General features: G+C 36.0%; 1 protein-coding gene across 1 annotated transcript in view; it reads left to right on the forward strand.

The window, feature by feature from the left end:
- MRC1 (mannose receptor C-type 1) overlaps positions 1–12,812 on the forward strand; it is a 108,175-nt gene extending 95,363 nt beyond the window's left edge. The window contains exons 27-30 of the mRNA XM_032425886.1: positions 8,587–8,700; positions 9,234–9,398; positions 10,507–10,548; positions 11,670–12,812. Coding sequence (XP_032281777.1) covers positions 8,587–8,700; positions 9,234–9,398; positions 10,507–10,548; positions 11,670–11,920 — 572 coding nt within the window. The 3' untranslated portion in view covers positions 11,921–12,812. The remainder of the gene's footprint in view (positions 1–8,586; positions 8,701–9,233; positions 9,399–10,506; positions 10,549–11,669) is intronic.
- Positions 12,813–13,366: the final 554 nt, after the last annotated feature.

A 13,366-nucleotide genomic window follows, 5' to 3' on the forward strand; every position in this document is an offset into this window, starting at 1 on the left:
TTTTTGTTTTTGTTGCTTTTGCTTTTGGTGTCAAAAAAAAAAAAAAATTATCCCCAAGAACAATGACAAGGAACTTGCCACCTGTTTTCTTCTTTTTGCTCTTCTGGGTATATTTGACTGGCCCTTCTTGGAGGCCATTGTTTCTTGCTTCCACTTTATCTGGTCTGCCATTGAATCCCACCCACTCTTGTATGTTTCAGTTCAGTTATTCTTTAGCCCTGTGGTTTCTGTTTGGTACTTTTTGATTCTTTCTCTCTGTGTGTTGAAATTTTCACTTTGTTTGCACATTGCTTTCTTGACCTAAATGAGCATCTTTATAACTGTTATTTTGAACTCTGTCAGATAAATCGTCATCTCTGTTTCATTAAGATCTGTTTGGAGATTTATCTTGTTCTTTTGTTTGCAACATATTTCTCCTTTTCTTCATTTTCCTGGACTCTCTGTGTTGGTTTCTGCACACTGGATAAAACAAACACCTCTCCCAGTTTTGAAAGTCTGGTGTCATGTAGGAGATGAACCTCATCAATTAACCCAACCCAACCTCCTGTTTGTCTCTCAAAACTTTGTGATGGTCTAAGCTGCCATCTTTGTTTTTTAGTGGCTCCCAGTAGTTGAGGGTGTGCAAGGGCCCTATGATGTTCCAAAGGAGAAAATCACAGTCAGCATATAAATGCAGGCTGATTAGAAGCTGGACCCTCAAGTGGCAGCTAGGAAAGTATATAAGCCAGGTGTGTGTACATGCTCCTTCCAGAGAAATATTGGTGACCTGCTTTTGTCATTGTGGCAAGCCAGGGAAAAAAGGTGGTGGAAGTACCCCCCCCAGGTACCCCAGGCTCTGTGGAAAATCACACCTTGCTCATAGATGCATGTAAATTAGCAGCTGGACCACAGGGCAGTGGGTTGTAAAGTATGCAGTTAGTCCCTCTCCAAGAAAAGGCTGAAAAAATGGGCATTTTTCCTGTTTCCTCTTAGCTGAGTCCTGGGGAGATAGCTGTAGTGAATTCTCACGTGCCCATTAAGAACTATTTCTTTGTTTTCTGTAGTCCTGTGGGTCTTTTGGCTGCAAACCCCATTGGTTTTCAGAGCGAGATGGTTTGGTGGCCTGTCCCTTAGGTGGGAGCCCTAAAACTTGGAGTGCTAGAGGTATGGTCCAAACCCTTCTCTCTTCAGGGAAAAGCTGGGAGTTGGGTATTCCCTCCTGATTGTGTGGTGGTCTACTGGAGATAGGGTTTATAGAGAAAGTATGTCTCAGCCTTTCCTACTCCTTTAGAAGTAGAGATATTCTCAGTCACCCTAAATGTCAGAGTAACTCAGCTTGTTTCTGGGTTCTCTGAGGTAGTTGCTCCATGTGTAGCTGTTCATTGGTGTGTCTATGAAAGAGGGAGTTTCAGGAACCTCCTATTTTGCCATCTTAGTCCCTTGCTATTAGTTTTGGCTTTAAATTCTGAGTCAAGTGAAGTCTCTTTGCCTGTTTTTGGTTCATTTATTTGGGAACTTTATTGTAAGGGGGGTGTGTGTGTGTGTGTGTGTATATATATATATATATATATATATATATGGTGTAAGGTGTATATATATATATATATATAAGGTATATACATGGTGTATGTGTATATATATATAACCTATTTGTAACAGATATATATAACCTATCCTTATATAGATATCAATATATAACATATCTATATATATAACAGGTATATATATAACATATCTATAACATCTATATATATAACATATCTATAACAATTATAGACATATATATGTAATATACATACATATATGTATATTACATACGTATATGTGTATACGTGTATATATATACATATACGTACGTATATGTATGTATATTACATATATATGTCTATAATTGTTATATCTTCTTAATGAGTTGAAACTTAAATCATTATAAATGTCCTTATTTGTCTCTAGCAACAATATTTTTTTTTTTTTTAAGATTTTTTATTTATTTATTTGAGAGAGAGAGAATGAGAGACAGAGAGCATGAGAGGGAGGAGGGTCAGAGGGAGAAGCAGACTCCCTGCCGAGCAGGGAGCCTGATGCGGGACTCAATCCCGGGACTCCAGGATCATGACCTGAGCCGAAGGCAGTCGCTTAACCAACTGAGCCACCCAGGCACCCTCTAGCAACAATTTTTGTTTAAAAGTTTATTTTGTCCAATATCAGTATAGCTGATAAAGGTACCTACCTTGGAATTTTTTAATTAAAAAATATTTTTCCTCTTCATGTTGCTAAGTGTTTTTTTTAAAAACTTGCAATGAATATGGAGAAACTTTGTTTTCAACTTTAGGTGACTATGTTTTCCTATAAATAAGATGAATGATTCTTTCATCTTAGGCCTTCAACTTTTTTTTAAGTTACTATTTGCATGGTGTATCTCTTTCCATGCTCTTACTTTCAATCTTTTTGTGTCTTTGAATCTCAAGTGTGTATTTTATAGATGGCATATAGTTAGATACTTTAAATTTTTATTTTTATTTACTTATTTTAATTTTTAAATTTATTCTGCCAATCTGTTTTTTGATTGGAGTGGTTAATCCATTTACATGTAATGTAATTATTGATAAGGTAGGATTTTTATCTGCCATTTTATTTATTTTCTGTATGTCTTGTGTCTTTTGGTTCCTCTATTTCTCCATTTCTACTTTCTTTCACGTTAAATAGATAATCTCTAGTGTACATTTTAATTTCCTTGTTATTTATTTACTAGGTATAGTTTATTTTCTTAGTGGTTGCCCTGGGGTTGATAATTGCCATTTTAATATGAAATAATCTAGTTCAGATTAATATGAATTTAATTTTAATAGTATATGAAACTTTTGCACTTATATAACTCTATTCCCTCCACAATCCTTTGTGTGTTATTGTCATACAAACACATTTTATATATTGTATGCCCACCAGTACAGACTTATAATTATTAACTTTATGTAGTTAATCTTTAAATCATGTTTTAAAAATGAGTTATAAACAAAAAATAAATTAATACTGTCTTTTATTTTTACTTAGGTAGGTACCTTTATTAGTGCTTTTTATATCTTCCTGTGGATTTGAGTTTCTGTCAAGTATCGTCTCATTTTAGCCTTAAGAACTCTCTTTAGAATTTTTATAGAGTAAATCTGCTTGTGACAATTTCTCTCCATTTTTGTTTATCTAGAATGTCTTAAAATTTCCCTCACTTTTGAAGGATAGTTTTGCTGGATAGAAAGTTGTTGGTCAACAATCATTTTTTTTCCAACCTTTTTTAGTATCTTGTGCACTGCCCTCTGGCCTCCATGTTTTCTGTTGAGAAATCAGTGTTAGTTTTTTTGAGGATCTCTTGTACATGATGAGTTACCTCTCTCTTGCTGATTTTAAGAATCTCTATCTTTTGACAGTTTGTGATGTGAATTTCCTTGCAATTGTCTTACTTGGAGCTTGGATAGATGTGGAGTTTCCTAGATGTATACATTAATGTTTTTCATCAAATTTCAGAATTTTTGGCTATTATTTCTTCAAGTGTTCTTTTTGCTTCTTTCTCTGTCTTTTCCTTCTCAGATACCCATTATGTATATTTTGATACACTTGATAATATCCCACAAATCTCTGAGGCTCTGTAAATTTTCTTTTTTTCCCCCCCATTATTCAGACTGGATAATTTCAATTTACCTGTTTTCATGGGTTTTTTTGGTTATTTCTTTTGCTTAATCATATCAGCTCTTAGGCTGCTCTAGTAAATTGTTCCTTTCAATTATTGTAATTTTCAACTCCAGAATTTTAAGAAATAATTTCTATCTCTCTCTTAATATTCTCTATTTGGTGAGGCATTACATACTTTTTTTTCATTCTTTATACATGTTTTCCTTTATTTCTTTAACATAGCTGATTTGGTCTTTGGTAAATCGAAGGTGTGGCTTTCTCAGGAACAGTTGGTATTGACTGTTTTGTTTCTTGGTATGGGCCATATGTTCTTGTTTTTTGCATTTTCTGTAATTTTTTGTTGAAAACTGGACATTTTAAATAATATGATGGGCAACTCTGGAAATGAGATTCTTTCCATTCCACAGAGTATGCCATTGTTGCTGTTTGTTGTTTTTTTCTGGTTTAGTGATTTTCCTTCACTAATTCTGTAAAGCTTGTATTCTTTTTCATGTGTGGTCACTGCAGTCACTGCTAGCTTAGTGGTCAGCTAATGATTGGGAACAGATTTCCTTAAATGCCTAGAACCAATAAGTCTCCCAGGTTTTCCTGAGGGACTCTGCCTGAAGATACTGCCTTCCACGTTCATTCAAGTAGTTTAAAACTCTGCCTTAGTCCTCGCTTCCTGTTTGTGCAGACCCTCAAGGTCAGCCAGGGGTGAGAGCTTAGGAGTCCCTCAGATTTTTCATAAGCATGCATGTGGTCCCGGCTGTGTACATGCCCCAGTGCCTGTCTGTGGCCTTCTAGATTCCCAAGAATGGATTGAAGGTTTTTGGAGCTCACTATGGACCGCTTATTCCCATTTTTCCTTTTAAGCTTTTTTTCTTTGTTATCCTCTTTTCCTCACCTGTTATCCCTACCTCAGGCATCTATGATGTTAGACAATTGCCACTGAAAGTTTTTGAAAAATGCCCTCAGAAAGAAGGCTATTGACACAGTTGAGTTCTGAATTAGGACAAATAAAGCCAAGCTTTGCAAGTGAGACTTTCCACTGAACTCTCAGAGAGATAAAATAATGGAAATTCATTGAATTGGGACTTTGAAAGAGCTCCAACCCCATTCCGACTATTCTGGTGGCTTCTAGGCTGCTGGTTTTCACTGTGATTTGGGTGCTGTTTGTTTTTAAGGTAAACCGAAAGCTGAGGATAAGGCAATGAAATTAGAACAAGTCAAAAAACCATGAAGCTCACTCTTCATCCAAAGACTGACTATTTTTTAAATAAATACTTCCTGGATTGTTACAACCTGTTGATTAATTTTTAGGGTTCTGAAATTTGTCAGTGTTCTTACTGCTTTTGTAGAGGACAGGATTTTCATGGATAGTTATTCTGCCATTCCTTATGGTGTCACCAAAGTCTGCTTCAGAATTTTTTAATTAAAAAATATTTTTCCTCTTCATGTTGCTAAGTGTTTTTTTTAAAAACTTGCAATGAATATGGAGAAACTTTGTTTTCAACTTTAGGTGACTATGTTTTCCTATAAATAAGATGAATGATTCTCATTTATCAAAACATGTCACAAATATTTTGAAATGGTTATTATCTTTGAAATCTGTTAAATGGTGGAATATGTAATCATGCAATAAAAACAATCATCAAGGGGATCATCCAGGACCCAGTAACATGGGATGCAGGCATATGGTTAAGTGTAGGGTTTTGAGATTCAGAACGCCTGGATCATGCTATGACTCAGCCCATCACTGGATCTTGACAAATTACCCTCTGTACTTTTGGGTCTTTATCTATTATAAAGTGAGGTAATGGTAGTGCTCATTTAAGAAGGTGGTTGTAAATTTCTAGTGAGACCATACTTGTAAAGCACAATGTGAAATGTCTGGCATAAAGTGCTTAAAATATATTAGTTGTTATTCTTATAAAGCTATAGATATTTACTATAAACTCTAATGCTGACACTGAATCAACCCTAATGTAATGTGAGATGTTGATGCCATAGTAATCTAACCAGTCTTTCAGTTTTCCTCTCTCTTTTTACTTTGTACAGTCCTATACCTAACAGCAGGATTAATAATTAATCCTGCTGCCTGAAGAGACTAAGTGTTCTTTATCACTACCTTAAATACCAATCTCTTTCCATCTGCAGAGAGGCCTAACCCAAGTCTTTTTTTCACCTGTTGACCAGAGTATTCCAGCCAAACTGAGCCATCTATTAACACTCTAGGTTCCTCCCAGTAGATAGATCTATCTATCCATCATTTGTCTATATCCTATCATCATAAACCAAATATGGAGGAATCCATGTATCTGTGTGCCATGTTCTTTTTTTTTAATGTTATGTTAAACACCATACATTACATCATGAGTTTTTGATGTAGTGTTCCATGATTCATTGTTTGTGCATAACACCCAGTGCTCCATGCAGAACGTGCCCTCCTTAATACCCATCACCAGGCTAACCCATCCCCTCATCCCCCTCCCCTCTAGAACCCTCAGTTTGTTTTTCAGAGTCCATAGCCTCTCATGGTTCGTCTCCCCCTCCGATTTCCACCCCCTTCATTCTTCCCCTCCTGCTATCTTCTTCTTCTTTTTTTTTTTTTTTAACATATAATGTATTATTTGTTTCAGAGGTACAGGTCTGTGATTCAACAGTCTTACACAATTCACAGCACTCACCATAGCACATACCCTCCCCAATGTCTATCACCCAGCCACCCAATGTGTGCCATGTTCTTGAAGAAGCTCTATGCTTCCCTCTCTGTCTCCTCTCTCATTCCTTCTCTTCTTGGAATTATTTTCTATTCTTTCCACTTGAAATCCTATGCTTCTTAATATCTTAAATTCTACTTTCTCCATGCTCCCCTTTAGTTGCTCCACCTAAAACAAATCTTCCCCTCATTTGACATATTAATTACATATCATACATATTTTCTCTTCTAACCCATGCTTCTATCTATGCTATCTCCTGAACCATAACCTTGTTAAGACATACTCTGTGATGACTTGAATAGACATTTTTCCAAAGAAGACATCCAGATGGCCAACAGACATATGAAAAGATGCTCAACATCATTAATCATTAGGGAAATAGAAATCCAAGCCACAATGAGGTATCATCTCACACCTGTCAGAATGGCTAAAATCAAAAAGAAAAGAAATAACAAGTGTTGGTGAGGATGTGGAGAAAAAGGAACCCTCACAGACTGTTGGTGGGCATGAAAATTGGTGCAGCCACTGTGGAAAATGGTATGGAAATTCCTCAAAAAATTAAAAATAGAACTATCATATCATCCAATAATTCCACTATTGGGTATTTACCCAGAGAAAACAAAAACACTACCTCAAAAAGAATATATGCACCCCTATGTTTATTGCAGCATTATTTATAATAGCCAAGACATGGAAGCAACCTAAGTGTCTATCAATAGACAAGTGGATAAGGAAAATGTAGTATGTATACACACACACACACACACACACACACACACACACACAATGGAATATTACACAGCCATAAAAAAGGATGAGATTGTGCTTTTTTTTAAACAGCATGGATGGACCTAGAGGGTATTTTGCCAAGTGAAATAAGTCAAACAAATACCATATGATTCCACTCACAGATGGAATCTAAAAAAAATAATAAACAAACAAAAAGCAGAATCAGAACTCTAAATACAGAGAACAAACTGATGGTTGCCAGAGGGAGGGAGGTAGAAGGTTGGGCAAAATGGGTGAAGGTGAGAGAGGGAGAGATACAGGCCTCGAGTTATGGAATGAGTAAGTAAAGGGAATGAAAGAGCAAAAGGAATGCAGTGATATTATATTAGTGATGTAATGGGACAGATGGTAACTATACTTGTGGTGAATATAGCATAATATATAAACTTGTCAAGTCACTAATTTGTACACCTGAAACTAATGTAACATTGTGTGTCAACTGTACTCAAATTTAAAAAATTCACACACACACACACACACACACACACACACACATCGCTATACCCAAACCCACACTCAAGAGGAGGATATTACATAAATGCTTATATATCAGGAGGCAGGGATCAAAGTGAACCATCTTAGATTCTGTCTACCACAAGAGCTAGTGCGATAATTTGAGTATGAGATGCTAGTGCCCATTCTTAAGGTAGAGGTAGTAGAAACAGGGAGAAGCAGACAGATGTGACAACTATTGAAACAGTAAAATCACAACAGAATTTGGGCATAGGCACTAGAAAGGGTGGAAGTCAAGAATGACTCATGTTCACGCTTGAGTGAGTGGAAAGGATATATTTGTAAAGGATCAAAAAGTAAGAATTTTCCTTGCAGTACCTATATTCACAGGCCATATCAGCTGCTTGCTGATATGTCAACAGCTAAGGAGAAATAAGATTTCTAGGCAAAAATTTTATGAGTTTGTTTTGTACATGTTGAGCTTCAAGTGCCTGTGAAACATTAAAGCAGAATTAAAAAAAAAAAAAAAAAAGACACATTGTCCTACTGGTCTTTGCATGTCTTGCCACAGCTCATCCAGTGCTTATACAAAAATTATGCTTAAAAAAAATCTTTTTTTTTTTAAGAGAGCATGAGCAGGGGAGGGGCAATGGGAGAGGGAGAGAGAGAATCTTAAGCAGGCTCCACACCTAGAGCAGAGCCCAATGCAGGGCCCGACCTCATGACCCTGAGATCATGACTTGAGCCAAAATCAAGAGTTGGCTGCTTAACCGACTGAGCCACCCAGGTGCTCCCCCCCAATCATATTTTCAGAAGGGAAACTGAAATTTTGAGAAGTCAAATGTCTACTCTTTGAAATTCTTCACCTTAAGTGGAGATGTTAGGGTGATTTTTATTGCTCTTGCTATCAATACTATCATTATAAAAATATTTTTAGTTACTTAAATGTAGTTCCATCACATTGTTTCTTCATACTTTGCAGGCTCCTCTTTGGTTTCCATTGAAAGTGCTGCTGAATCAAGTTTTCTGTCCTATCGAGTAGAACCACTTCAAAGCAAAACCAATTTTTGGATAGGATTGTTCAGAAATGTTGAAGGTAAATTTGCAGAACAATTATTTAATCACAAATATTTCAAAATGCTCTGTGCAAAACAAGTTTTCTGTTCCAGAAAGTCTTGCCTTAAATAATGATTAATTTGTGAAGAGTTTGAAAATTCAAACTTATATTTTCATTTAAAATAAGAACTGAAATTTTAAATGACTCACATATTATGCTATCTTAAAGGCTATTGATTAAAGGAGTGTTGTGTAGCTAAGTTAGTTTAAGAAGCTTTAAAAAATAATTTCTATCTTTTGCCAGAAAAAAAAAATTAGGGAAGGATAAGCATATGTATTTGTACTAATTAGGAATCAGTTTTCAACTAAAGCTATATAAGAAACATATTCTTTTCAGTTTTTTTCCCTGCAATAATTGGTCAGTGTAATCTTGCATACTAAAAGTCTGGTTGTAAACAACTATTGATTATAGTATAAAATAATATGCTTAGAAATTCTGCATGAATAGGTTGATTTTATTTGAAGGTGGGTAATTTTTAACTTCTCTTTTTACTGACTTCATTTGATCATCAGGAAAGTGGCTGTGGGTAAACAACAATCCAGTCTCCTTTGTCAACTGGAACACAGGAGATCCCTCTGGTGAACGAAATGATTGTGTAGCTTTATCCGCATCTTCTGGATTTTGGAATAATATTCACTGTTCTTCCTACAAAGGATATATTTGTAAAAGACCAAAAAGTAAGAATTTTCCTTGCAGTACCTATGTTCACAGGCCATTGTTTCTTTCAAATATTAAGGGGTCACACGTGGGATTATAATGTGGTTACAGGTCTCATGCAAGCTCTCTCCCTGAGTAAGTGAAGAATCCCTAGTGATTAGTTGTTGTCTGCAGCTCTGTGGGAGCAAACTCTGTCTGTGTAGCTGCCATAATGATTTAGGTATATCAATACATTTATGATGGGATACCCAGGCATATGGACTGTGGAGTTGCAGGTGGTTTGAAGAGTCAGCTTATAAAGCCTTACGGCATAAAAGGAAAAGGGGGTAAAGTTTGTCATCTCCACCAAACCAGAAGGTATTAAGATTCTGGAGAGGAATCAGAATTTACTATGGAATAAATCATGTAAGACCAATTAAATCTCCGTCTGAGATTAAGTAGCAGATCATGTAAAGACAAGGATTGGAGGAATTAATGGTGTTCCATGCCCACCATGTAGTACTCTCTAGACTTTAATAATATTTTATGCCAATCTACTTCACATAATATGCTTCCCAAGAGATAAAATTATTAATTAAATAATAGATTTAAATATAGGAATTAGAGAAGTTAACACTCTATCTCAGTAGATTTTATTATTTTGGAATTGTGTAGTTCTTCAGTCTTTTAAAACTCTCTTTGAGACACTTTGGTGCAGTGTGGGAGTCTTGTTTTACTTTTCATTCAAACGCCTTGTGGTACCTTAGGCTTCCGTGGGCCAATTTCAAAACAGCCTAGAATACGTTATTTTTGGATAGATTGGTTAGATTTTGAGGGTCAGTATCAGTGGGTCAAATGCAACTCAGTGGACTGTATTTTCAGAATTGTCTTTGTATTCAAACTCTCCCTACAGCTATAGGATGCTGATACAGGATGGGTGGATGGATGGATGGATCGATAGTTACATACATACACACGTACATAGGTCTTCTAGATTCTATTTGTCTATCATCTATCATCTATATATCATATCACCATGAACCAAATATGGAGGATTCCATGTGTCTGCGAACCAAATAATAGTCACTATCTGCATGCAATTATTATGGGCTTTTATAAATATTTAATTTTTTTTTATTTCACAAACAGTTGTTGATGCTGAACCTACTCATACATTAATTACCACAAAAGGTAAGACCATTATGAAATTTTAAGTTCTTAGTAATATATCAATACAATTTGCTTGTTTTAAAAACCGTAATAATCCTTTCCTATACCCCCTGTATTCTCAGTAGAATTGCTTGAGCTGCATTAGCCTTTGTCATTATGTCATCAACCTCCCTTGAATAATGCTCTAAGAGAGCAGACCTTGGAGTCAGGTTGGTGTTTTTACCATAGATACTATCGAAGACATTGCTGCATTACAGAGGTGCCTTGTGGAAACGACAGGAGAGATTTCTCTGGAATCCTTGTGGGTTTTTTTTCTTTTTTTTTAAGCAATGTTTTAAATTTTATTTTTATAGACGACTTGAATCAGGTAACTGATGGTAACTGATCTTATTTTGCCAATTTTGTTGGCAGCTAAAAAACCCTCAGATTTATGGTTTGCCTGCAACCTCCTTACTAACCTCCTGGGTGCTATTTGTTAACTGATTATACTCATGAGTTCAGTTTGCTACTACTCTTATTTTCTCTTTTCCCTAATTTTCTCCCTTGCTTTTTTTTATCATCATTATTATTACTATTTATCTTCATATGATGGATTTGTAAGCAGCATTAAATTATTTTGAAACAGGGGTGCATATTTTAAAACATTGATGTTAACTGGGGTGCCTGGGTGGCTCAGTTGGTTGAGCATCCGACTCCTGGTTTTGGCTTTGATTGTGATCTCATAGGTCCTGGGATCGAGCCCTGTGCAGGGCTCCGTGCTCAGTGCAGAGTCTGCTTGAGATTCTCTCTGCCCCTCCCCCTGCTCTCACTCTCGCTCACACTCTCATTCTCTCTCTCTCTCTCAAATAAATAAATACATCTTTAAAAAACACAACAACAACAACAAAAACATTGATTTAAAACTAACAGATGGAATATTCCTGCAACTGAACAATAATCTTAACATCTAAAACAATCCTCTATGTCACATGGACTCCTGTTTTCATGTCCTTCATTTCTGTCTGACAAATGTCAAAAAACATTTGAAATGAAAGGACATTCATGCATTTTAGCTTTTCAAAAAAGAAAGTTGTCTTGTTCTCCATAGCATTCTACCTTTTGCCTCCCTCCACCTTTCTCCTCATTATTTTATTTATTTCTAGCTGACCCAAGGAAGATGGGTCCTTCCAAACCTTCTTCCAGCCTGGCAGGAGTCGTTGTCATGGTGGTCCTCCTGATCATAGCGGGTGCTGGCCTCGCGGCGTATTTCTTTTATAAGAAAAGACGTGTGCACTTACCTCAAGAGAACACTTTTGAAAACACTCTCTATTTTAATAGCAGATCAAGTCCAGGAATGAGTGATACGAAAGATCTCGTGGGCAACATTGAACAGAATGAACACGCAGGCATCTAGTATCCTAATGTGATTTAGATATATTTGAATCTCATAACATTGTAACTAAAATGTTAAGGTCTTTAATGCAATGTGATTGTTTCCTTTAAAATTAGTACTGTAGTGAACTGGCCTGTCCTTTTTCTTTGCCTAATTGAAGAAATAATTGCTCATGTTCTATCTGGCAAGGGATTTTCATAGAAGAGGGATAAGGATACTGACTACCACTTGAAAAAAATAGCTTAGGTGAACACACAGCACAAGAATGCCAACTTAAAATTTAAGCATCACTGGTGTGTAGCCAGCGTCGACCACATGCAGGTTAGAAGAACCCCAAAGACCTAAGCATCCTGAAGTAGTTTAAGGAGCTCCCAAAGAAATGTTACCTATTGAATTGTAATTCGGTAATCAGAAGACTGTTTTAAAAATCAAGTACAAATAACCTCAGGTGGCATGAAAATTTAGTCACTGTTTTCTCTTACCAATCTTGATTTTTACTTCAGTTATTTAGAATTGTATTTGTACACATGCAGAAAGAATGAGGCAGCTGAGAATCTTGTTTTCTCTGAGCAGGGTTTTCCAGGCTGAATCTTGCATATGTGTTCTTTGTCCTGTTATATGTATATCAGGAACAAAAGATGTGAAATAAAAATGTAAATTTGCATAACTGGATGTACTTAGATAATGTGAAATAAACATCAAAGACAAGGTCTATTTTTAATATATGTGTATTTTGGTGATCTTGGTAAATGTCAATTTCCTTTTAAGTGTGACTTATTTATCTATTTACTTTGTACTTAACTTTACTCTGAAAATAAACAATATGATTAGTAGAGAAATTCTTTAAACCCTCCATCTATTTGGAAAAGATAAGTTGCTAAAACACTAGGTGATTGTATAATTTCCCCAGATCTTCCCCTGTAACACTGATTCAAGTCAGAATTCAACAAAGGTTCTGTTACTGAGAATTAGGTCTCTAAATATCTTTTTCTCACTTTAATAATTAAGAATTCATTTTTGCATTAAAAATGTTGCCTTAGATAAAGCTTCCTGTACATTGTGCAATACTTTGGAGGTTCCGTATCTCACACAGGTACCACACTATCAGCTCATCCTTGCCTTTATCGAGGGATTGCTCCTGGGCAGAAGTTCCTTAACTGAGGTCCCCAGCGGGACTCAGATGGTGTTAAAGAGGTCTAGGAATGTCCAAAAATTGCATGCAAAATGCTGTACCAATTTGTGTTTGTGCCTTTTTTCTTTTTTCTGAGAAGAAAATAGCAGATTTTCAGGTAAGTCTGTAATTCAAAACAGATGAAGAAGCTGATCATTGGGTAGGAATATGATGGAGTTTCTAATACCCCAACTCAGATGAGTAACAGGTGGAAAGAAATAGGAAGTGAGAGGTAGGCAGTTGTGGAAAAGGTAGTTGAGCACCAACATTCCCTCTTGTACCTGGAACAGTAGAAA

Source organism: Phoca vitulina, unplaced genomic scaffold (assembly GCF_004348235.1).
Source record: "Phoca vitulina isolate PV1807 unplaced genomic scaffold, GSC_HSeal_1.0 scaffold33, whole genome shotgun sequence".
NCBI classification, from domain to species: Eukaryota; Metazoa; Chordata; class Mammalia; order Carnivora; family Phocidae; genus Phoca; species Phoca vitulina.